The 26,773-nt window shown below is 46.8% G+C and overlaps 1 protein-coding gene across 10 annotated transcripts in view; it reads left to right on the top strand.

Annotated features, from left to right (window-relative positions):
* Positions 1-16,044: 16,044 nt before the first annotated feature.
* The window catches only part of nlgn3a (neuroligin 3a), a gene marked incomplete at its 3' end in the record, with an annotated part of 174,777 nt that continues 164,048 nt past the window's right edge, over positions 16,045-26,773 (top strand). For 2 of the 10 annotated variants that reach the window (XM_083651428.1, XM_083651426.1), the window contains exons 1-2: positions 16,084-16,441; positions 17,669-17,728. In XM_083651428.1, the coding sequence (XP_083507554.1) occupies positions 16,237-16,441; positions 17,669-17,728 (265 nt within the window). In that variant the 5' untranslated portion in view covers positions 16,084-16,236. Of the gene's footprint in view, positions 16,455-17,668; positions 17,729-26,773 lie in introns of all 10 variants that reach the window. The other 8 variants (XM_083651425.1, XM_083651427.1, XM_083651424.1 and 5 more) reach the window with 7 other exon arrangements.

The raw sequence follows: 26,773 nt of genomic DNA, 5'->3' as shown, positions 1-26,773 counted from the left end.
GGCATGTCTTGTCTACCCCCCTTCACACACACACACACACACACACACACACACACACACACACACACACACACTCCCCCCTGCCGCATCTCAAAAGTCACATTCAGTCTCCGTCGTATCAGTTCCCCTCATCTGACTGAAAGCAGATGAGTGTTAGTGACGGGACACGCTGCTGGTTGTTTACTCTCCTCGCTGGGAGAAAAGGCCACTGTCATTTAAGGTGTCCCTCAGAGGAGCTCATCAGCATCTGGATTCCCTGGGCTGGCTAATAAGATCTAGAATAGTAGCATGTGCTGTGGAAGCTGTGTGACGAGGGGAGCGAGACGCCTGCTCCCCCCCCCCCCCCCCCCCCCCCCCAAAACAACTGGGAGAGGCGCCAGAGGAAAAAACAACTGCTCCCTCTCTCCCCTCTCCAAAAAGCCATTTCCCCACTGTCTCCTCTTTCATCAGTGAAGCCACACTCCATCCAGCCTGTGTCTCTCTCTCGCTACTAGTACTAAGTCCCTGCCTGGCACCTTCTCGCTGGACAGACACCATGTTGAATGTGTTAATTTCGGATGAGCTGTTTCTGAAGCTTTAGGGGCTCCCTGAAGTGAAGACCCAGGACCTTCGGGCCCTGAGCTGTGGGGCTGCAGCCCTGGCCGGAGCAGGATCAATGAGGAAGGCAGCCAAGGCACTGTGATGATGGTGGTGCCTGATAAGGAGCTGATTGATATCACCTTACTAATCCCCCTACATCTCCTCTAAATCCACCTGGCCGATGCTCTGGACACGCCTTTAATGGGGATTACTTCAGATTGAAATGCTCAGATGCACTTTACATTTCTGATGCGGTTTGTTTTTAATATAGTTGATAGTTGAATGGACAGAGACGGATCTGTCATGATTCACATTCACAGCGCACACTCCTGTTGCAATGATCAAAGTACAACATATCTCCAGTTCAAGTAGGGCTGCTCCATTATGGCAAACATCATAATCATCATCAGTTATTTTTGACTGATATTGAGATCAGGCTTATTTATTATTTTTATACATAAATGCAGTAGGCGAACTAAAATAAATAATATGTCTAAAGAAAAATGGTCTCGATTATCTCGTTTTCATAATTGTGGGAAGCCAAAATTGTAATTGAAATAAAAATTCATAAGCAGTCTGATATCTCATTGAAACTTAGACGTGAGGACAGATACAAAGGGAGCTTGCCAGTTAGGGATTTTTTAAATAAATAACAGACAGTTTTGCTCTCTTTGAACCGCCAGAGAGAATAGAATAGAATAGAATATAATAGTAGTTTATTTGTCATTGCATAATAAAATCATACAGCAAAATTGCAGTTGCAAACTCGTAGTAATGGTAGTAATAGTAGTAAATAACTATATGCAATATAAATCTATATATATACTCATATATACATATATACATATATACACACACATATGACAGCAGCATAATACTTTATACTTTATAATTTGGGAAGTGATTGTGATTTATTGAGTATTGTGACGGCCCTTGGGAAGAAGGAGTTATGGAATCTGGAAGTGTGAGTTTTGAGTGTCCTGTAGCGCCTTCCGGAGGGTAGGGGAGTGAACAGGTGGTAACCGGGGTGAGTGGGGTCTTTGAGGATGCTCTTAGTTCTGTTCAAGCAGCGGGTGTGTGTAAATGTCCTCAAGGGTGGCAGCAGCAGCCCACCTTTTCATATAAAGCACAGCGGTGTGTAAGCACTCCATCACCCGTTACAAAACACAGAGCACAATGATATTATACACCACAGCAAGCAGCTTCACCATGGTGGGCGAGGCCTGCATGTACACGACATACATCAGCGCAGAGATGGGGACTTGGGACTTGGGACTTGGACTTGAGTCGCACTTAAGTCTCACTCACAGTGACTTGAGACTTGACTTGAGACTCGTCCTCAAAGACTTGAGACTTGACTTGGACTTGAGTTTTGGGACTTGTGAACAATCTTTATTTTTTTATTTTATTTTTTTGGTGCATTAACATCTATAAATCTAATTCTATACTGACAAATCTATACTGATGTCATCCAATCAATGCTGATACTGTATTCTAATAGATAAAGGAGTGAGGATAATACAGTACATGCTTTGAATTCCTTAGTTTGAGCTATGCAGTGTTCTAAGCAGACCGGATGTCATGCAGCAGATGATAGAACGCTCATCCATAAAATACTTAAGACTTGACTTGGACTTGTGACCAAAGACTTGAGACTTGACTTGGACTTGAGCTCAAAGACTTGAGACTTGACTTGGACTTGCCCCTCAAAGACTTGAGACTGGACTTGGACTTGAGCTCAAAGACTTGAGACTTGACTTGGACTTGAGCTCAAAGACTTGAGACTTGACTTGGACTTGAGCTCAAAGACTTGAGACTTGACTTGGACTTGAGCTCAAAGACTTGAGACTTGACTTGGACTTGAGCTCAAAGACTTGAGACTTGACTTGGACTTGCAAAAAATTACTTGTGAGCATCTCTGCATCAGCGTAATCAAAAACAGACATTATTAGTGACTTTCTAGTGTCGAATGAAAAGCAGGACTTTCTTCCTGTGCAGAAAAGCCAATTCTTTTGAAATGTCACAGACTGTGCCCCAAGAGTCATAGCCTTCCTATTATTAAAGTACTATTAATTTCTTCATTAGGGAGGATAGCGCTCGTTAATGGCTGGAGAGGATGCGTGCGCGTGCTCTTTGTTTTCGCCGGAGATGAAGGTCACAGCTTCATTAGAGCAGCATCTTCATCCATTGTGATGTTGTGATATACATAGTAATCATGTGTGGCTCGCACTCTGCCGACTGAAAGGGGCCATATTAACATCGCTACTCCTTGATCACTGTTGAACTTTAGCTACAAAGCTCAGCCCCGATGTCGGTTGGGCTTTTTTGCATTTGCGGGTTCCAAACTTAATTATCCTCCCCTGAAACCTCCCCGGGCGTCACGTACAGTGGACAGAGCTCATTGAGTATGCTGTCATTAAGTCACAGTCGTAACCCCCATCCTTTGTATGAGTCGGCCCCACACACACACACACACACACACACACACACACACACACACACACACACACCAGCGCTCCTGAATCCACCATGTCTTTGTGATGAAAAAGAGATGCTGTGTGTGTGGAGTGCACTCTCCGTGTACATCTCCGCTCTCAGCCATGTATTCACAAATCCATGCTTGTCACACAACAATAGACTTTGGCACCTCTCACTTCTCTGCAACTCCACCCGGCATTTGCATGTAAATGGCATCATTTCTGCCACTGTGCTTTTGGCATTTTCTCAATAGTGTGTGCAAGGAAGCCAAGTAGTCAAGGTCTTTGAAAAGCAAAAAAAAAGCTAAAGTACGTGGCCCTGAGTTTATTAACGCATTATATTCTCAAAATCCATTTTTTGGCTTAATTGATCACCAATCGTATTTTAGATTTCTTAGATTTAAACCAGCTACGAGCAAGATTTTCGATTGTTATTAAACAGTCTAAATTGAATATCGATGCCTCACATCTTACCTCTAATAGTAGACGAGACCAACGCCGAGTAGTCTCGCTTGAACCCCGAGTGAATCGGCCAGTGTTGTCTTGATGATTAGTCTGTCTGCGGCCGGGGCAGATCAGGAAGTGAAATGAAACGGTTTGCGGCAGCCACTTCGGCCATAACCACAAAATAACAAAATAACTTCCAAACAAACTGTTAGAATATAACGAGAGATGTTCACAAGAGTAGCAAGCCCCTGGATGTAGCGACTAGCGAGCATGGCGTTGTCCTTGTTTATGGTCTGCTGCTAGGCAGAGCGAAATGGTTGAAGGCAGGCAGCTGCCGTAAACCGTTTCGTTTCACTTCCTGGTCTATCCGGCCCGCCGGAAGACAGACACAGACTTTATAATCATCAAGAGAGCAATCTCCGATCCACACGGCTTTGGTCTCAGCTACTATTATAGGTAAGATGTGATGCATCAATATTACATTTAGACTGTTGAATAACAATTGAAAATCTTGCTCGTAGCTGCTTTAAGAAACTTAAAAAATCTGTGAATGAACTTTCATTTTGTCTTCCCACACATGCACCCATGCAAGGAAAAGGTGAAGCTACAAAAGTGGTGTAAAATGGTTCAATAGTTTTCCTTGTGGAATCAGAACATCTAGCTCAACACCTGGATGTGGAATACCTTATTATATTTGATGATTATTGCAATGGCGTTAGGTTGGCTGCAAATGCTAACGCACCTCATGCTATTATTAGCTCATTAGTTTGACAGTCAACATCTGGGTCATGTTTGTGCTTGCTGCTACCAAATCTTCCTACAGAGTGTATAGTTGAGTTTGTTTTTGGGAGCCTTTTCAAACCAAATAATAAAGGCTGTTCCTACAATTTTCATGGTGTGCTGCAGCTTACTTACCTCACATTAAAGCTGCCGCCATTTAGCTCATTAGGCTGGAAAGATTAATTTTCTCAGCGTACAGCACTCTGTACACTCGCAAGACTATTGCATTTCACAGTGGTGCCTCAATGGGCTTAATTTGATTGAAATAAAATCAAATTCTTCTAGACGAGTTGATGTGAATTTCTTAAGCTTTATCTGCAGAAAACACTGCAATTCAAAATGCAGTGGATGAAAGTGGTGCGTTACATGAACTCAGTTCAGGGCTTGAATGCATTTGGAAAGGGTTCTTCTTACTGTAGCTAAGTGTTGTCCTCACAAGATCAGCTCTTCAAAGGTCTGGCCTCGCATGGCTTACAAGAAGAACACTGTTGTTCGTGTAGTACTTCCCATACTTGGACGTGCAGCCTTGGAGAAATGATTTCAGTGAGTGTATCAATCCTTTTTGGGTCTGAGTTTTCAATATCAAACTTGGTGAAATGATTTCTGTGAGTGTGTTAGTACTTTTTGAACATTTTCAGCACATTTTAACAAACCGTGATAATACTGATAACCGTGATCATTTTTGTCACGCTAATCGTGATGTGAAATTTACCATACCGTTACATCTCTAATTCCCACCAAGAAATGTCCACCAAAGCATATGATTAGGCATCACTGCATTATCAATTGGCCCACGCATGCCTTGACTTTTAGATGCATTTTTAATGCTAATCATTTCCAAATACAATTAACACCTTAATTGATGAATAATTGAGCTGTCAGATGACCCCTTCTGCTTGCCCACACAAACCTTTTTAAACGATGTGTTCACCAATGCGAGGTGCCGTGAGCGGTGGAGCTCTGCCTCTATATCTGCATTACCGCCTCTGACAGTATATGGTTATTTAGGCCAAGGACAGCTGCCTGCTCTCTCTTTGAGCCACACTACAGGAATCCGTATAGCTGGAGGAGCTGATCCTTCCCTTAGATTCCTATGCTGCCGAGTTCTTCTCTTAGATTTCTCTGCTGAGTTCGGTCACTGGCAATGAACCCCAGAACACTGATTTGGAGAGATCAACTCCCTGTTGTAATTACCATCCAGACCTCAATTAACTTACCATAAACCTTCAGCTCAACTCTATATGTTCATGATTAACAACTGCTTTAAGCAAAAAAAAAAAAAAAAAGGTGTTTTCGAGAGAGCGATTTTTTTTTTGCCCATCTCAAATCATACTACCTCAGATCCACTCGGAGCAATATTGAACGTGCTGCATATCATTAGATATTATTACTCAAAACCACATTGCCTTCTCGCACTCTCAAGGATTCGATCGCGTTTGAAATTCAAATCTGCCCATTGATCCCATTGATACCCTCTTCAATCCGAAGCGATAATCCACGAGTTCAAACTGGTGGGCTTTTTATATGGCTGCTTTTTATAGCAACGGCAATAACTCAACTGTCATCCAGTTCCATGACAAGTAGCATTTGGAGACGTGTGCAGCAGCAGGAGTACAGTAATAATATGAGTTTACATTTAAAGTGATAGTCGTAAACTTTGATTTGCTTATACAATACCAACGCGAGCGCTCTTCATTTTCTTTGCATTTGCTTGGATTTTATTACAGGGATGCATCCCAGAAGGCTTAAAAAAAAAAACTCCCTCCTCCGTTCCACTGTGAGGCAGAAATTGATGTCGGTGCTGCCGCCGTGTGATGCAGTACGTGCTCTCCTCCTCACAGTGGAGGAGAGGAGAGGAGAGGAGCTATACTTGAACTTATCTCCTCCTGAATTCTCCTTTGGTGGAGGAGGATGCTCGAGTGTGTATAGCCTCTCTAGGAATTCAATAATGTTTGACATGTACTCACACTCCAATCAAATACTTTGCCGCTTCTCAAATATAAGGTGCTCGGGGGGCATCGACGAGGAGAAAAACATCACTTTTAGAATCATATCTATGTTAATAATACAAGCGTTCGAGACGATTCCATTACGCTCATCATCGCTGACGACTGTACAGTAAATACATAGTGACAACACGATCCTTTTATCTCCAGTAAGACAGCATCTCTTGATGTCTCAGGTACGATGCTGATGCCTCTCTCCCTCATCTCCTCGTTCAAGTCTATTTCCACATAGGAAGTCCGGGTAGTGCAGCAGTAGATTCCCTGTCTACCAACACGAGGGTTGCAGGTTCAAGCCCCCGTGTTACCTCTGGCTTGGTCGGGCCGTCCATACAGGCACAATTGGCCGTGTCTGCGGGTGGGAAGCCGGATTAAGGGTATGTGCCCTGTTTGCTGCACTAAATGGCCTGCATTTATATAGCGCTTTTATCCAAAGCGCTTTACAATCAGTAGGTACATTCACCCATTCACACACCGATGGTGACAGGCTACCACGCAGGGTGCTGGCACACCATCAGGAGCAATTTGGGGTTCAGTATCTTGCCCAAGGACACTTCGACACGCAGACTGGGGGAGGCCGGGAATCGAACCACCGACCACTAGCACCTCTGGGTCGGTCGGGGGCACCTGTTTGGCGGGGAAGGGAACTGGGGGGGAAACAGCGTGATCCTCCCACACGCTACTTCCTGCCTCGTGAAACTTCTCGCTGTCGGGTGAAAAGAATCGGCTGGCGTCTGCACATGTATCAGAGGAAGCATGCGCTAGTCAACAACTCTCCCCAGATCGGCAGAGGGGGTGGAGCAACGACCAGGGGGAATAGAGCCTTTCCACGGGGGCCATTTTGTGTCAAAAAGGCAGAATAAACACAGGTGCAAGCAAAACACTAATGAGGGTTTCCAAATTCCAATCATGGAAGTTGGAAACCCTCATGAGTGTTTTGCTTGCACCTGTGTTTACCCTGCCTTTTCGACACAAAATGGCCCCCGTGAGAAGGGTCTATTGGCCAAGTGCAATAGTATAGACCTTATTTGCTAACCCCGGACAGCGCCATATTGTTGACATACCGTCCTGCAGCTCACAACTATAGTAACGGCCTTATTGTCGTTTCTGTTCCATTACAAAATAGCGATAGTGATGACAGCAATAAAAACCCCAGAGTTGTTGTTTGTATGCTGCCGTTAATGCCTGTAATAATAATCAAAAGAAAAAACGAGGTGAACAGACTTTGCTGTGAGGAGCTGTCAGAAAGTTTCACCTGTCTCTCTCCCAACTATGCACACATCTCCTGTGCTGCTGACGTATCCTCCGTCTCGCTCCCTTCACGTCTGTGGACGGTAGAGATAGAAACAAACCACGGGGACTTTATTGCTGTCATTACTACAGCCATGCCTAACGCAGGTCACCATCCGAACACAATTGGAACGATACAGGTAACGCTAACGGCGGCTAGCTTCCTATAAACGCTGCTCTCACATAGGTTGTCACTTAAAACTGCAGCGCTATGTCAACAATATGGCGACGGTGGGCGTGCCCGTACGTGAGTGACGTCAATCGAATAAGGTCTATAGGTACAATTGGATTGCATAGGTTGCATAGGAGTGATGCCAAAGGAGGTTTTAGATGCTCTCCAAATTGTCTAGTCGTCAGTGTGTCATGTTGTATGGCTGGAACAGCACACTGTGATCTTTCACCAGGGGATCCAGGATGGCTTCTTGGTAATTGATAAAGACATTAGAAGCCTTGTGTCCCTTTAAGATAAATAAACTAGCAGCACATTAGATCTGTGTTGGCAGCTTGATTGTACTTGCAGGATGCTCTGCCTCCGGAGGAAGTTGGATTGTGAGCGTGCCATGTCGTGTGACGCTTTAATGTGTGTGTTTACATACGGCTCGATTAGAGGACGGAGCCGGAACTGCGCCCGTGCGCTTTCTCAAAGTGTCCCTGAAGGTCCTCCTTGAGTGATGAGCTACTTTGAATATGTATTCCACTCGGGAGTGTCTAGTGGGATTCCGCAGTGGATCAATAGGAGTTAAGATGATGAGCTGTTGGGGGGAAATGTCCTTCTTTGTCATTTTGTAGATGGAAGCTCTTCGCTCCTTTTTCTCCCTAATGAAGACAGTTCACTTTGATGAATATCCCTGTACCCTCCATAATACTCTTGTACATATGGCGTTACTGCCCAAAGTCCACCTGGCACTCGGATAGAGGGGTGATGGAGATGGAGATGTTAGAGATGGACTCTTTAGTACCTCTACATCAAATCGGCTCCTCGCATCCTTTCAGTCACCAAGAGCAAACGGTTATTTCAAGCACAGGGAGCAGTTCACAGGATCTGTGGTGTGTGTTGGTGTGCAGCCATAGAATTCATCTCAACATCTACTCACCTTTTTACTCGCTCTGCCAGCGTCGCCCCCTCCATGTGTCGCCGTGGCCGTTTGGCTGGTAATGGCACTCAGGGCAGCATTTATCCAGCAGCAGGTAGGAGGAGAGGTGGAGAGACGTATCGTCGCCACGGCGACAGCATCAGCATCAGTACCAGCAGCAGCAGCAGCAGCAGCGCCGTCATTCCGGCTTCTTTAAGAAAAAATCTGTCGGCATCAGTGCGGTGATTAGCAGTCAGAATGTGCCGCCTCTTTGTCCTTGATTTGATGCCAAATCTCCTCAGTAATAACAACTGCAATAGGCTATGTGTCTGAGGCGAGGGGCCTCATCCCTCACTGTTCCCGCCAGCAGGAGACTTCTCATATCTCCCGTACGGTGTTGACATTTTGCGACTGTTGTTGTTGCCGAAACATGCCAATCATACTGATTTAATATGGCGGGCTGTTGTTCGTCAGCGGCCCAGCCGCTTATCCTAAGATGGGAGAGGAGGAGTGGAGTGTACATTTCATTATTGATTCTGCTGCTGCGTGTCGGAATCCATGTTTACCCGTTTAAAATCAACATGCGTAAGCAGCAGCAGCACACGGATACAGATACATTGTCCACATGATTGGTATTTGGTACTCCTGGACCCAGAGCGAGCGGGCCTGTCGTGAGCCGAGACGGGCCTCGAGATGGAGCCTTGAGTACTGATGCCATCTGCAGCACAAAATGGAAGGTGAAGAGAGACCGGATTAACTTTTTTTACAGTTGCCACTCACGTTTTAATGAGTTCAGCTGAGGTAACACAGCCCGGGTACATCAGCTGAGGTAACAGCCCGGGTACAGTAGCTATTCTTCAGGTTCTTGTTGCCTGTCTCTCTCTCTGATCGCTCTATAATGACACCGTCAGCCTTGGCTCCTAACGCCGCAGCACTAGCAGCAGTTGTAATCAGTGATTACACTCTCCCGGGCCGGGTCACAACCACTTGCCTCGTTTCAAGTGAGATGTTCCAGAGGACTAATTCAGCTTTGTTGAAGAACGCCTTTGTTGCACACCAGCCACTCTGTAATAACAACAGTGTGGGGAGAGAGAGATCTACTCAGAACTCTCATCGGTTCTGTTTTTAAAATCAGAGTCCGTTCGGTGCTCTGCTCTCTCTAAGGGCCGCGGGGGCGTAGGAGTACACTTGGCTCCATGGCGCGCAGACTTTTATTGCGGTGCAGAGGTCTCTGCGCTGTAGAACAAAGGGTCTTCTACACTAAGTACACAACACGGCTGTGGGCTTCTTCGACCACAATAAAGAAGAAGAATAAAGCCGGAGTGTGTCTTCTTCTAAATACGCGATCTGTGTGAGGAGGAGGACAACTCCGCCAGCAGCACCGTTAGGGTCCTTTTGAATCATGATCAATAGCGATTTGGACCAGCGGGACTTGAACATGTCCGATGAATCACAGACTGGAGAATTGGGGAGGAGGATGTTTAACGGCGTGTAGTTGGGTGGAGTGCCGTCCTGCATTCAGGGCTAATAACCTCCCTTAGAGTCAGCACAGAACCCCGCCCACCACCACCACCCACCCTCACCCTCGTCACGGTCTCCCCCACCTCCACCCACCCTCGTCTCCCCCACCTCCACCCACCCTCGTCTCCCCCCACCTCCACCCACCCTCGTCTCCCCCACCTCCACCCACCCTCGTCTCCCCCACCTCCCAACACCCTCGTCTCCCCCACCTCCACCCACCCTCGTCTCCCCCACCTCCACCCACCCTCGTCTCCCCCACCTCCACCCACCCTCGTCTCCCCCACCTCCACCCACCCTCGTCTCCCCCACCTCCACCCACCCTCGTCTCCCCCACCTCCACCCACCCTCGTCTCCCCCACCTCCACCCACCCTCGTCTCCCCCACCTCCACCCACCCTCGTCTCCCCCACCTCCACCCACCCTCGTCTCCCCCACCTCCCAACACCCCAGTTGTATTTATTACAGGCTGCAAGGCCACGGTGATGAGACGATCAATATTTCTGGGATGATGAGGGAGAACTCCTGCAATCTCTTCCTCTCTCTCTCTCTCTCTCTCTCTCCGTCCCTCCCTCTCTCTCTCTCCCTCCCTCTCTCTCTCTCTCCCTCTCTCTCTCTCTCCCTCCCTCCCTCTCTCTCCCTCCCTCTCTCTCTCTCTCTCTCCCTCTCCCTCCCTCCCTCTCTCTCTCTCTCCCTCTCTCTCTCTCTCTCTCTCTCTCTCCCTCCCTCTCTCTCTCTCTCTCTCTCTCTCTCCCTCCCTCTCTCTCCCTCTCTCTCTCTCTCCCTCTCTCTCTCTCTCTCTCTCTCTCCCTCCCTCTCTCTCTCTCTCTCTCTCTCTCTCCCTCCCTCTCTCTCCCTCTCTCTCTCTCTCCCTCTCTCTCCCTCCCTCTCTCTCTCTCTCCCTCTCTCTCTCTGTCCCTCCCTTGGCAGTGCTTCAGCAGGTAGAGATCAGAGCTGGAGAGGACCTCTGAGATGCCGTTGGAGGGGGGAGAGAGAGAGACTGATGAAGTCCTCTGCGCCGCGTGTCCTCTAAACACACGCACTCCATCACAGTGTCCCGTGTCCTTGCTATGTCCTGATTAAAAAGTTTGACCCGATGTATTTTATCTCAACTAGAATTAGTGTTATCACACACACACACCCCGAATTCTGTTTGCTGCCCTTCTCCAGACGCAAACACAGAGGCAGTGTGGCCTCTGTGCTGAAATTGAAATAAATAACCATATACAGTGGGAATACCAAGAGAAATATATCTGCTAGCTAGCTGCATGCAGTGCTGGGGAAGCTACTTTGAAAGCATAGCTTAGGAAGCTAGCTACCAACTACTTCACCAAGGAAATAGTTGAAACTACAGCAAAGCTACCCTGGGAGAAATGTAGTTTAGGAAACTACAAGCTACGCAGAAAAAGTAGTTCAAACTACTTTGTAAAAAAAAAAAGCATTAAATGTACAATGTACAATGTACAAAATATAATAGCCTACAAAAAAGCATAATGCCAGCAAAAATATGCCTTTCAATTGAGTTTATTGACACCCAATACATTCAATGTTATATTTTTGTTGTAAACAAATCTGGGTTCTTCTGGGTTTTGTTTTATCAGACAAATAAACAGTAAAGACTTGACTAGGATTGGTTAAGGTTAGGGTAAGAATATCAGGGCCAGCCAATCAGAGGCAGCATTGGCTTTGTGTCAGGAAGTAGAGTAGCGTTAGTGGGATCCTCGCTGCCTTCACGGTCTGTGCTGCCTTCAAAGCAATCAGGGTGAAGGAAAAAGAGGCAGTCCTGTCAAAGCAGGTTCTGGTTCAACAGTTATGGTCAAATAAAATAGATATTGTATATTCCTTTCATTTTATTGCCCAAAATTGTAGTTTGTAGTTTGAGTAGTTAAACTACACCAAAATGACCAAAAAGTAGTTTAACTACTTGGCTCACTACGCAAATATGAATGTAGTTGAACTACCAGCAAGCTACTGCAAAATGTAGTTAAACTAGGTAGATCAACTTGTATATTGTTTGTATGATTTGTGATATTTTGTGTTTTGTATTAATTATTTTTAATGTACCTTATGTTTACTGTCTATGGTACCTTCTGATTGTCTCCTGCTCAGGGACTACAGGTGCAAATTAGCTCTTAAGCTAACCCTGGGCACATTTACATTGATATTGAAATTGATGTTGATTAATTTGCACTGTCCCTGATTAAAAATAAATAAATAAATAAACTACATGTAGTTCACTACTCCCCAACACTGGCTGCATGCGTACAGCACAGCAGCAGCAGAAGAAACCCCCCCGGTGAGGAAGGAGGTGACTTTGCTAACATTCTCCAGGCTTGTTTGCCACTCTGAGGCCCCAAGCAATGTGCGCCTTTCAAATCCCCACTTTGGATATGGATATGGCTTTTTTTTTTAAACGTAGCCTATTATCACTTAGCAGGTGCTCGCTGTGCCAGAGTCCACACGCCCCAACTGTCCAGCAGCAGCAGCAGCACCACCTGCATGCCATCTGCATTAGCATCAGGGGAGCGCGGGCCCCCTCATCTCTGTTCAAACGCTCTGAAGTGAGAGCTTCACCCAGGAGTGAAGGTGTGGAGTGGAGAGGAGGCCTTTCTGCTGATCCATCCATAGCTGCAGCAGCAGCAGCAGCAGATGGGAACGGCGGTGTGGTGATAACGGCACCTCCATGTGAACGTGGGGATTGCTTTCCGCGAGTGGTTAGTGGCCCTCCAACGCCCGCTGATACATTATAAATCATTTACGCAGCAATTTTGGAATGCAATATCCTCCCTCTAAATGCTGGCTTTTCTTCTCCATTGTTATTGGAGACACGGTGGTGGTGGTGGTGCAGCAGGCGGCGCAGCAGAGGGGGCTGAGGGGACCCTAAGCTGGAGAAATTGAAAATTGATCAGGCGGCGTGGGAAGGTGTTGTTCCTGGCACCGCTGGTTCGCTGGGGAGCGTTGATTAGCATTTACAGCGCTGTCACTGGAAGCGCCCGCGCGCGCCGCCTGGAGCTACACACACCCCCACCACCCCTCTCAAAATGTGCTCTTTTCAAAGCACCAACAAGGAAGATGTCATTGAAAAGTCATTGCACCTTGTCCTCCTTATCTATAGCAAAGGGAGGTGTGGGAAAACGCTGTGTGTGACATGATTAAAACATTAAAACATGAAAATGTGTTGTGTTTACCTGTACCTGTGTAGAACGTAGGGTTGTCAAAAATATCGATAGTATCGATAAAAGTCAATACTCAAAATTTGAAACGGATACAATACTCATTCGCAACAGGTATCGATAGTATTGATAAGTATCAATACAAAAAATTTGAAACTGATACAATACTCATTTGCAACTGTATCAATATCAGCAGTGCTTTCTCTTAATGAAAAATCAAACATACCACTGATTTCTCCCTCCCGGTCATTGGTGGGTATCTGTTGCTTCAACAAGTTCAAAGTATTCTGATAGGCTGATGACTAGAGCAGAGGTACTCTGCTGTGTTCTGATAGGCTGATGACTAGAGCAGGGGTACTCTGCTGTGTTCTGATAGGCTGATGACTAGAGCAGGTGTACTCTGCTGTGTTCTGATAGGCTGATGACTAGAGCAGGTGTAATCTGCTGTGTCAGGTCAAAGTTTTTGATGAGTTTTATCAGGCCTAGATTATGGAGAAGTGTGCATCTGTCCGTCCATCTGTCTTTGTTTATTTTTTATGCCTCTTGATGTGTTGTCATCCCCCCGCGTGGTATCGAAAATGGTATCGAGTATCGATATTTTCCTGGGTATCGGTATCGAAGTAGAAATTCTAGTATTGTGACATCCCTAGTAGAACGGACTCTTTTGCACGTTCGACATACACTGTTAGTATTAACTTTTGCCTTTTGAAGAAGAGAATAAATACCTAGTACTGACAGTTGCTACAACGCTCTCCAGCCCCCTTTCAGATTTCTGTTGCCAGTAGCATAGCCGGATCTAGAAGGCATAGGCGACAAGGGTGGTCGCCTAGGGCGCCTTCCGTCGCCTAGGGCGCCATCCGTCCAGATGAGCCAAGAGGGGAAAAAATCCATGTGAATCAGAACGTTTTCACATTCTGTGATACTGCAGCAGGCAGGCCAGCAACACAATGAAAGAAAACTAAAGTGTCATGCTGGAGGGTAGGCCTACAGTAGTTCTGCTGTAGGCTATGACCTGTGTGTGTGTGTGTGTGTGTGTGTGTGTGTGTGTGTGTGTGTGTGTGTGTATGTGTGTGTGCCTTTCATACACTGAGCTGACAACAACAGATTGATTGTGTTGTTGTTGTGACTGAGCAGGATAGGAAATTAACTTTTTTTTTAAGGGCTATTTTTGCCCCTGTGAAATATATTTCGGGGGCAATTTGATAAAATGTTGGGAAATACCTTAGTTGCACCTATGTAGCACGACAGACCAATCAATGAGTCTTATCCAAGCATATTTTATTTCTAAAAGTTCATAAACAATCACAGTTAAAGATCCCCATCTCCTATCTCAACAACACTGTTGATTGTCCGGCATGTTATTAATGTACTTGGCAAAAACATGAGTGAACTACAGTACCTGGCCAGCTAGCTTGTGCTGCCTGTCACTGAGGTAAATAATGCTAGTAGGAGGAGGGGCGGGGGTTGTACGGATGCCTAACTGTCCATTTTCGAGTCACGCTTTGCAAATACAGAATAATGTTAAAATACAGAAAGTCTTAAACTCTTTATTTTATGGGGGCATTTAAAAAAAAAACTCACCCCAATACCAAGGGCAATTCTAGATTTTTAGGGGCATTTGGCCCCGAGCCGCCGCTAATTTCCTACCCTGGAGTCAAACTAACAAATGATGATGCTGCCTTAAAGGTGCTGTAGGAAATATCAGAATCAGACTCTACATACGGTATATAACTGGGGATAGTTAGTACTCGTGTTCACAAAGCTATTCAGCTTAGATGACCTAGCCTTAGTCCATCAAATATTCTATTTTATTGTGGGTATTTTTTCTTCTTCTGTGTTATGAACTATTATTGTGGTTGTCGGGGGTATCACAGTATGGTGGACCATTAGCCTGGGTAAACCCAGCCTCCACGTAACCTCTATCGATGTGCTATCAGTCAGAGGTCACGTGGAGGCTGGGTTTACCCAGGCTAGTGGACCATATGGAAGTTAGTAAGGGTTAGGTCCACACACATAAGGGTTAGGTCCACACACAGTCTCACCCACGGGCCGCAAAAAGGCCCAAATCGGGTCTTTCCATTAGCTTTAGTAGCATTAGCATTAGACACTAGGCACACTGACTAGTACTAATTTGTTCAAAAGTTAATTGCAACATCCAAGTGGTAGACAGGTCCTTTGTGTGGATTGATGCGGGCGCTAAGAGCTCTGTCATGTTTATGTGAGCTGTTTTATGTCACGGGCAGGAAAAAGGGCTCCACGAGTCGATAAAAATGACGGACTAAAAAATGGGTGCAAACGGGTGGTGGGCTGTCAGGGAATTGTCATTAATTTCCCTGTCCTGTTTCCTTGCAGCAGCACGGGATAGAAGATCTGACGCGTGGAGTGAGGACAGTGAGTAAGGACCTCCTCGCCCGCCGGAGAGGAGAGGAGAGGAGAGGAGAGGAGAGAGGAGCTGCTGCTGCTGCGACTGTTTCTCTTCATCTCTAGGCTGCTGTGATGACTGTCTCTCCGGGGGCCGGACTGCAGGGCTGAGCGGAGGGAAGGGAAGGCTGTGTTGGCGCTCCGGCGTGCATGTTGGTCACTCCCTGTCGCACTCGCTCACAGGGACCATGTGGTCGTTTACGCCGAGGAGGAGAAGCCGCCTCCTCCCCCCCTCGCAGAGCTGGCACGGTGCCCACGGTTGCGGCAGCCTCCGCGCGTCCTCCTCGTGGATATTATTGAGCCTCTGCTGGTGCTTTGTGGCCGTGGTGAGGGGCCAGAACTACCACCCCACTGTGAACACGCAGTACGGGAAACTCCGGGGCGTGAGGGTGCCCCTGCCCAGTGAGATCCTGGGCCCGGTGGACCAGTACCTGGGCGTGCCGTACGCCGCCTCGCCGGTGGGCGAGAAGCGCTTCATGCCCCCCGAGCCTCCCTCCTCCTGGTCGGGGATCAAGAACGCCACGCACTTTGCCCCCGTCTGCCCGCAGAACATTCACAACGCCGTGCCCGAGATCATGATGCCAATATGGTTCACCTTCAACCTGGATATAGTTGCCACGTACATACAGGATCAAAACGAGGATTGTCTGTATCTAAACATCTATGTTCCGACCGAGGATGGTGAGTGTGTCGAGTGTACAGGACGGAGCTCTCTCTCTCTCTCTCTCTCTCTCTCTCTCTCTCTTCTTCTTCTTCTCTGATGTGTCACCTCTGTATTGTGTGCGGAGCATGACCTGTTGTCTGGCGCATGCCGTGTCCGTGTCCCATCATCTTCTCCAGCCTCCCCCATCTTGACTTGATCTCTCATGAAGTCTCTTCATCAACTCTCCCCCTTCCCATGCCACTGTTAGCGGTTCCTCTTTTGTGTTTACGCAAGGCAAAAAAGTAACCCGAAAACACAAATGACTTTATCAGATGAATGACACTGACAAAAGAAAAAGACAACAAAAATAATAATAATACTACTAATAATCCGACCAGCAACAGATTGGACGTACTGTAGTGTTCTCGGTGCACCTTCCCTCCCTCACTGTCTTGACTGTTCTGGGGATATTAGCTGTTAGCGCTTAGTAGCCTGCCTCTTAAGTGAATGATGTACCGTAGCAGGGTTGGTGAAATATTCTATCTGGTACATGTGAGGCCTCTATGGCATCAGCCTGACCTATGTAAGACCCCTTACTCTCCTTTGCCGAGTCTCTACAAAGCGAAAACACGGTGCGCTTTGTACAAATCACTTTTCGTGCAAAAGCCAAGCATAGATCTACAGTAGGCTGCGTAATGATCGCATTTCTTTCAAATCAATTTAAAGTTTGACATTTTTTTTAGATGTCGACTCTTCTGAGCGACTCACATTGCGTTGGCGCTTGAAGGAGACCCACACAGGATAATGGGCTTGAAATGTTAAGTGCTCCGTAAAAGCATTTCATGATTGCTAAGCGGCTAATGTCAAATAACACTTTCAATTACCATTATTATGTGAACGAACGGCAAAAGTTTTAGAAATTTTGCCTTTTCCCGCCGAGGCAATGTTCCGTTTTGCTAAAGCAACCGCTGTGTGGCTGTAATGGGTCTTATATAGAAGTGCATGTGAATATGGGCTTCCTGTGTCCCAGGATGCAGCAAATTCATTCCGCCATTTTGGAATATTTCTGCAGCAACACCCCCCAATGACTCTGTCAACAGCTCCTCTGTTGTCCTTGTTGTTGATGATGATGACTCTGGCAGCGGTTGGGGGTGGGGGGGGGGGGTTGGGGACGAAGAGGGAAGGAGGGTCTGAGCTGTTGCATGTCACGTGACCTCTTTTCCAGAGCCTTCTGTTATTTTGTAGTTCTTTTATTCATTTTACAGTCAAAAGAATATCCAAGGAATGTGCCAGGAAGCCCAACAAGAAAATGTGTAGAAAAGGAGGTATGTAAAAAAAAAAAAAAAAAAGCGCCAAAACACGGAGCGAAAGAGAGCAATTGAAAGAAGTGTGAAATGAAAGAGAGAGAGAGAGGAGAGTGATGGCTGCTGCTTCCTGTCAAAGCCACCAATATCACCAGCGACCAGCTCCACCAATCACACGGCTAATTGGAATGAACATGGGACTTGCCACTCAGATTAACCTTGACACGAGTGTGAGAGAGATGAGAGGTAGTGCTGTGTTTATGCGTGCGTGCGCGTCTGTGTGTGTGTGTGTGTGTGTGTGTGTGTATGTGTGCGTGCCTGTGTGTGTGTGTGGCAAAAGTGTGCATGCTATATAGTGTGTTTACACTATGACAGTGAATATGGTTATCCATATAGAGCACCGCAGGAATGAGTCAGGAAGTAGCGTGTTGGATCTTACAGGGGAAAAGTGAATGGTGTTTTACAATGGAGATTTCACTTCAATGCATCAAATAAGTAGCCTGGTAAACCGCCCGTCACGTGAACTCACATTTCATTTGGTTCTCCGTGACGGTCTGGACCCGCACAGGCAGTTAAGATGATTGGTCGAGCCATGCCGGCTCGACCAATCAGCGGCGGCCGTAGGCGGGCTCTGGCTCGTCTGGGCAAGTAGTGGGTACATGGTCTTTGTAGTTCTTTTCACTCTCAACATGGCTGCCGCCGCGGAAGTGACAGGCAGTCTGAATGAAATTGAATGTAACGTTCCCAATTCTATGTATTAAATTCTAAAAAACGACCCTCAACATTTGGGAAGGCTAAGCCACACAACTAGTTCGTTATAATCTAAATGCTTCGAAGGTGACTTTACGACCGCGAGGACTCAATCAATGAATACCACGGAGATCATCCACACAGGCACCTTCGGCGATCTGATTGGTTGAAGTTAACACCCACCAGCGGTGATAGACAGACGGGTCATCCAATCACCTGCCAAGTAGCTTGGACAAAGTGCCCGCCTCCGTCAGCGGGTCTGGTGACTTCATTCCCAGATCGACTGGTTTAGTGAAACCTATGTGGAGCTATACCGTCCATCTGGCAGCGTCAGGTTATAAAATAAGGTCTGTGGTTAACAAAAAAAGTTTATGGGAGCGGTCATTTGGCTTCAGCAGGATAATCTTCACAAACGTGAACCACTTGTATGACTTTCTGTAAATGCGTTTTTTAAAAATATTTTTTTATAAAAGTGCGTATAAGTGAAATCCCCATTCTAAAACCCCATTCACTTTCCCCCAGAAGCTCCATGTCCGCTTTGATCCGAACTACAAAAATACGTCGTCATCCCTGCGGTCCTCTATTTGGGTGCCTAAATATTTGAGCACTTTGTTAACCCATTGATACCTGATGCAGCATTTGTGTGTGTATCCCTTTAAGACGACGCGGTTCGCGGTCTTAAAGGGATACACACACAAATGAGGGATATACACGCAAATGCTGCATCAGGTATCAATGGGTTAAGCAATAGATAACGATGTCTAAGAATGACCTGTCTTTTTTTTTTCTCCTCTCTTAACATTATTGTATCATGGCTGCTGTATATACTGTATGTGTTGCAAACGTGTAAGAAGTGTTGATTTACATGCAGTAGTAGTAGATGGATACCGTGAATTAATACACCATCAGCTGTTGATTGAGGCAGAAGCAAAATTGCCCCCTTGAAAGTCTCAGAACATCAGATGGGAAGTTAGGTTGGTTTGCGAGGAACTTTGGCCATGTTTCAGCCGGAGCTCCCAGCACTTAAAAAGACAGCAGCTTATTGGACGTATTTGTCAAACCGTGGCACCTGAAAGCATCGGAGCTCCTCAGCTGTTGATTAAATTTACACTACAAAGTGGAGGCCACCACTCTCTTCAATTTATCATTCACAATTGTTTAAATAGGAGGAGGTATTTTATTGGCGCGGCAGCTTCCATCTATTCCCCGTGTGCGGCGGCTGCTTAAACACAACCGCCGCGGAGACGCGGCGGGCGCGCCGTCCGATTGCATTAGCAAACGGGTGAAATCTGACCGTTAATAACAACGGAAGGCTCATTTTCTCGCCGCCCGCCTAAAGGCGAGCTGCGACCTGACCAGCAGTCTTAAGTCTGCGATGCTCAGCCTATCTCATCCCACAGTAAAGACTGTGTTCGTGCTGGGAGGCCTCCTCTGCTGTCCACGTCCATGGAGGAGGCAGCAACCAGGCAGCTATTTGGCCCCACTCTGTGAGCTCGTACGTTCTGCTTTGCTAAACCAATTTGGTTGGAGACAGACACACAAGCCCCCCCCAGGCACTTCTGCTTCTGAATTAGTCCCAGTTGTGGAATCTACACAGAAATATGGCTTTAATATTCCCCTTCCACTTTGGAACTTTTCAATTATCTCTTCTTCCCCCACGTTTGATAATGAGAAAATGGTTTATCATAAGCTTCATATGTTGGTTATGTGACACGTCGTTATTCTGCTTGCTGCGCCTGCGAGACGATGATCGGTGCTTTGCTGCTCTGTTTCTGTAAACATTAAGGTTGTAATTTCCACTCTCGCTGGAAACTTTATTTCAATTGTACCTATTTTTCTTAACCCCGGCTGTAATAACTCTGCCTTATGTTGAATTAGCGATGCAATGAGGTATAATCTATCCTTCTTATGCTATGTCGGAGTCGCAGCCTCTGAAGCATACTTTGTTTTGGTTAAGCTTATCAAGCAACAAAGTTAAAGCGTTGTCGGAGTGTGAATTGAAGAATGCTTATCAACAGTTTAACAGTTCATCAGTTCCCCCATTACCCATTTAAATTGGTATAATTTAAAGTTTGATCTATTTCGTGGAAACCACTTGTACATACTAATGAAGTGCTGCGATTTCTATTAAGATCTTTTAAAAGCTTCTTCATAGGCACCTGCTGTGAGGGAGTAGAGTCATACACACCGGGCATGTTCTGTGCCAACACCTCTATCACCATCTTTTTTTTAATCTGTATCTCCGCGAGCACGGTTCACCTGGAGGATCCAGTGATTAATTTTCAGAAAGAGGTATGGCATTTGACTCCTGATGAAATGCTTTTATGATTGTTGCCAAGCAACTGTATGCAGTCGTGACAGAGGCCTCTTACCTCTGTTATGAAGCACCTTTGTCTCAACGCCTGATGTTTATCAAGTGAGAAAAACACATCACCCATGAACCTAATTATATCCTAGCAGACGAGAAGGGTACATGCAAATACATATTCTACAGTTCATTATCACCTAGAAGAGCTACAATGAAAACAGATGGAAAAGAAAAGAATTGGGTTGTGAATAGAGCTGCGACGATTAATCGATTAGTCGATCCGATCGACAGAAAATTAATCGTCAACTATTTTGATAATCGATGAATCGTTTTGAGTACAATTTTAAGAGAAAAGGTCTAAATTCTGTGATTCCTTCCTTCTTAAATGTGAATATTTTCTGGTTTCTTTACTCCTGTATGACAGTAAACTGATATTATCTTTGAGTTGTGGACAAAACAAGACATTTGAGGGCGTCATCTTGGGCTTTGGGAAACACTGATCGTCATTTGCTACCATTTTCTGACATTTTATAGACCAAACAACTAATCGATTAATCGAGAAAATAATCGACAGATTAATCGATTATGAAAATAATTGTTAGTTGCATCCCTAGTTGTAAAAAATGTTTTTTGTACAATTGACAAGCCCTCCCTATAGTTTGTGTGGTGCTGAAATACTGTGGCCACTGCCGACAATCCACATGCTGCATTTACATCAAAGATGGGGCTCATATTCCTGCCTCAAATGAGAGGGAAGCCCTTGGAGCGTGGAGTGGAGTGGCCTGTCAGAAGATCAGGAGCGTGGAGTGGAGTGGCCTGTCAGAAGATCAGGAGCGTGGAGTGGAGTGGCCTGTCAGAAGATCAGGAGCGTGGAGTGGAGTGGCCTGTCAGAAGATCAGAGGCACACTTCAATCTCAAAGCAACGCGCCCAAGACAAAACTCTCTTCTCCAGCCAAGGCAGATGTCCTGCATCATTCAGTGTAGCTGGTGGTCGTTACTCGGGGGAAGGAAGGTTGGCCGAGGACGTGCTAGAAGGATATTAATTAGGGGGCGGGACAATTTCACAAAATTCAATATATCACGATAGAATAGAATGTTGTGTGTCGTGGAGCAGAAGAAATTATATTCAGCAATGTCAGTAATCACAAATGAGATGGCAAGCCCATCACAGTTTCACAAACTCTCTCTCCAAATCATATTATTTGTGCTTAATGAGATTTTGAAATTGTTGTTTGCATTCTAGCAAGCCAATGCCATCGTCTCTCAGAAGAAATCATAATTCTGCACAGTCATACTTTGTCGTCGTTGAACTTTTATTTTAATACAACAATAATACCGCGGGCGTATCGAATCGTGAACCCGTATCGCATATTGAACGGTACGGTGAGGTATTAAGCGTATCATCCCATCCCTCGTACTCGTGAAGCGTTTCTCATGTACTCGTGATCTGTGCTTTGACAGCGCGCGCAGCATCGCAACAGCTTTGCTCCAAAGACATTAGCGACACACTTCAGCCCAATGATCTGTTTGCAATAACCAGGATGTCATTGAGAGAACAACAGCCACAACAACAACAACCTTCCCCGCATTGTCCAAGCAGGAAGTGGTGGAGGTCATGTGGAGGTGGTGTATGATGATGTGCAGGCTCAGCACCGTAGCCGTGGTGGAGTAGCCTTATTGTGCACACACACACACACACACACACAGCTAGTGACAGAGACACTGAGACACTAGCCGGAGTGAATGGAGTGAGGAGAGAGAGGTAATGATGTGCGCGGCGGACACAGCTAAGCACTATTCAGCCTCCCAGCGCCAGATTGGCTCCGGTCGGGTCAATTTTGCGAGGACAAACCCTGATGAGGTCGGTCCTTATCTTTCAAAATAAAAGTCTACATCGCTAAACCGATGGACAAACTTTAAAAGACGCGTGTAAAATCTGGAGATCCCCTTTGATGAGGCCGTTATTGTGGCGGGGGGTTCTTGGCGATACGATGCACTCACCGTGCGTGCTGCCCCGTTCATATAATATTCACATCATCTTCTCCTGGGTTTTACGATATGTCCCTTTCTCGGCTTGTAAGCGGCTTGTAAAACGTGTCCTCCCGAGTCCTTCGCTCGTCCGTCTGCTCGCCGGGTAACGGCGAGAGAGAGGCACCGCCCGTGAGGTCCACTTTTCTGACCTCCACATTTAACCCCCTATCACGGGTCTATTTTGCGATAAGTGCAGCCACATTTATTCTACGTTTTGGGCCCGATTTGGAACCACTCTACTCTCATTCCCATGCAGTCCTCACAGGGCAGCATGCTGCCATGTGGTAAGCAGCCCAGTGCCAGTAATGAACAGCCAGATCAGTTGGCAGAACCTGTAGATGAACTACCCCGGCAGAAACATTGGGACAATTTTTTTTCCCCCTCCCTCTTACCCGGAGGCTGACCTCCAGTTGCTGGAGAGCTATGAAAACAGCGAAAAGAGGCCCGCTCCTGGTTTCCAATGTGTCTGGGCCGTGGCAGACTGTAACACAACATGGTAATCCCGTCGGTTGGCCGACTCAACCCTGCCTTGGGGAAGGTGGGGTTCTACTCCCCGAGCGCTGCCGAGACAAGCTGCATGCCAAGACAAGAGGGCAACAACTTTCCAAGAAGACCAGAGCAAATTACACTGAGTGATCTCAACATAGAGCGGGTTTCCCCCCCTCCTCCTCCTCCTCCTTCCCCCGTTTGTTTGACAGAGACGTGCTTCTATCAAATTCGTGCGGGGGCAGAATGACCCTGACGCGTGAAGGCGGGCTCCATTCATGCCGACTTGAGATGCAAGACGCGACCTAAGCAGGAAGTTCCTATTCACAGGACTCCTGCTGGGGTGCTGTCCAGCTCTCACAGTCTGAGTCAACCCCCCCATGCGCCCACCCACCCACCCCCAGGCTCAATATCTCTGTTCTGTTCTTTGTTTTTTTCTCCCCCAGAACCGAGAGGGAACAGAGGAGGCATTAGTAGCAAACAGCCTGTTAAGTCCTATAAAAGGGGAAAAAGCCAGCTTGAAAACACATATTTGGTGGCTTCGCAGCTTTTGTGTAACCGGGTCCCAAACAGCATTTTGGGGACCGGCAATAAAGTGCCTTCTGGTCTAGTCACAAAGCCAGCTTGGTGTGTGTGTGTGACAGGACCTAGCCAACAGAACAGAGTCACTGTCATCGCGCTGCTGCGGCGGCGTCTGTTCAAAGTTCTATAGCGTGTTTTGTCATTCGACATTTGAAATACTCGAAATAATAATTTGCCCTCTGTAAGTGTGTTTAACGGCTATACGTGTAACGCACTGGCATTTTCACAGCTTTCAAAAGACCAATGTGAAGACGTCTGGCATCGACAATATGCTGCATTTTGAAATACACTACAGCACTACTTCTTATTTAACTGGCTTTTCCGTGTGAAAGAGGCTTAAGAAGCTTACAGCCTGGCAGGTCCCGATTGTGTTTTTAACATATTAGTCAGTGCAGTCTGTCACCACTTAAAATGAGAAAGAAATGCTTCATTGGGGTTCGAGAGTAAAGGTTGGCGTCAGTGACCCCCAGTGTGTGTGTACCCAGGAGCTTTGCCGTACCTCTGTGAGCGTGTACCCAGGAGCTTTGCTGTACCTCTGTGAGCGTGTACCCAGGAGCTTTGCTGTACCTCTGTGAGCGTGTACCCAGGAGCTTTGCTGTACCTCTGTGAGTGTGTACCCAGGAGCTTTGCTGTACCTCTGTGAGCGTGTACCCAGGAGCTTGCCATACCTCTGTGAGTGTGTACCCAGGAGCTTGCCATACCTCTGTGAGTGTGTGTACCCAGGAGCTTTGCCGTACCTCTGCAAGTGTGTGTACCCAGGAGCTTTGCCGTACCTCTGCCAATGTGTACCCAGGACCTTGCCGTACCTCTGCAAGTGTGTACCCAGGAGCTTGCCGTACCTCTGCAAGTGTGTACCCAGGAGCTTGCCGTACCTCATCGAGTGTGTACCCAGGACCTTGCCGTACCTCTGCAAGTGTGTACCCAGGAGCTTGCCGTACCTCTGCAAGTGTGTACCCAGGAGCTTTGCCGTACCTCTGCAAGTGTGTACCCAGGACCTTGCCGTACCTCTGCAAGTGTGTACCCAGGAGCTTGCCGTACCTCTGCAAGTGTGTACCCAGGAGCTTGCCGTACCTCTGCAAGTGTGTACCCAGGAGCTTGCCGTACCTCTGCAAGTATGTACCCAGGAGCTTGCCGTACCTCTGCAAGTGTGTACCCAGGAGCTTGCCGTACCTCTGCGAGTGTGTACCCAGGAGCTTGCCGTACCTCTGCACGAGTGTGTCGTCGTCTGTCTCTTTCCATTATCTGGCTGGAGACAGGCAGGTAGACAACTTGGCCCGCCTCTGATTTTGGTTTTTATTTCGGGGGAGCAGCCTGAAGCGCAGTGTGAGTTTTGGCTGTCCTTTACTTTAGGATTACAGCCTCCTTAACCTTTTAGCTGCATTCTCCATCATTCTCTCGTCTGTGTCCCGCCCAAGCTGTTCCTTCACCTCTACACCGGGAGAGACAGATTGAGAGAGATGGTGATACAGTAGACACAGAGAGAGAGAGAGAGAGAGAGAGAGAGAGAGATGGTGATACAGTAGACACAGAGAGAGAGAGAGAGAGAGAGAGAGAGAGAGAGAGAGAGAGAGAGAGAGAGAGAGATGGTGATACAGTAGACACAGAGAGAGAGAGAGATAGAGAGAGAGAGAGATGGTGATACAGTAGACACAGAGAGAGAGAGAGAGAGAGAGAGAGAGAGATGGTGATACAGTAGACACAGAGAGAGAGAGAGAGAGAGAGAGAGAGAGAGAGAGAGAGAGAGAGAGAGAGAGAGATGGTGATACAGTAGACACAGAGAGAGAGAGAGAGAGAGAGAGAGAGAGAGAGAGAGATGGTGATACAGTAGACACAGAGAGAGAGAGAGAGAGAGAGAGAGAGAGAGAGACAGAAACAGGCACTCAAAGAGAAAAATGGCCACCTGAGGATTAGGGACTGAATATAAGCGCTCTAAATTGTCAAGGATGCAACATTTCACATTTGAGCCCAGTCCCTTTCCACATTGTGACCTTTCTCATATTTAACGTCTATTGTCGGCCCAACCTTTTTCCATCAAAGAAGAGAGGCCGTTAACATTCAGCCCTCCCACAATGCATTGAGTGAATAGTGGATTCAGTCAGGAAGCCTCTGGGGTCTCAAAGCTCTCTGTGTGTGCTTGTGTGCGTGTGTGTGTGCGTGTGTGTGTGTGTGTGTGTGTGTGTGTGTGTGTGTGTGTGTGTGTGTGTGTGCATGTGTGTGTGTGCGCGTGCGTGCGCGCGCGCGCGTACACCACAGTACTTCGGTATCTCCGTGTGGAACTCCAAGTCTAGAGCGTCTTTGTCTGCATTTTCTTCCACCCTGTTGAAATGTTAATATTCAGTAGCCTTTATGTAACAGGTAAGCCCATAAGATGTGGCTTCTCTCCACCTGATGTGATAAATGAGGCAGGTTTCTATTTTGCCTGTCGGGGGAACATGAATAATAGCTGTTGTGCTCGATGCAGCCCATTTTAAAGCAATGTAACTTATCGCTCTCGGAGTCGGGGCTGTGGGAGGAATTTTTTCAATTCGTCGTTGTTGACGCACTAACTTGCCGCGTCACTTAAACACTTCAAGGTCACGTATAGGCGTCGGGCGCGCTGAGTCACTGTATGTTTGTCGGCGCGCTGAGTCACTGTATGTTTGTGCGATTCCCATTCTAGATGCGGCGTTTGACTCAGACACACAGAGAGAACAGATACAGATTCAAAGTGACAGTGAGTCCCTGGTGACACCTGCCATCCTATCTGTGCCTGTCTGAGGAACTCTCACTCAATTCTCTCCGAAGCGGCTCTCGCCCCAAACTTGGTTTTTTCATTGTTTTAGCATGTCGACGGCGCAGTGAACGCAGACATCGACGCGCTTTTTAATAGGCCCATATTAAGGTTCAAGACGCCTTTTTTTATTATGTTT

The sequence above is a fragment of the Poromitra crassiceps genome, assembly GCF_964638095.1.
Source record: "Poromitra crassiceps genome assembly, chromosome: 15".
Lineage (NCBI taxonomy): Eukaryota > Metazoa > Chordata > Actinopteri > Beryciformes > Melamphaidae > Poromitra > Poromitra crassiceps.
The sequence above is the reverse complement of the archived record's forward strand: the minus strand, read 5'-3'. Positions and strand labels throughout refer to the sequence as shown.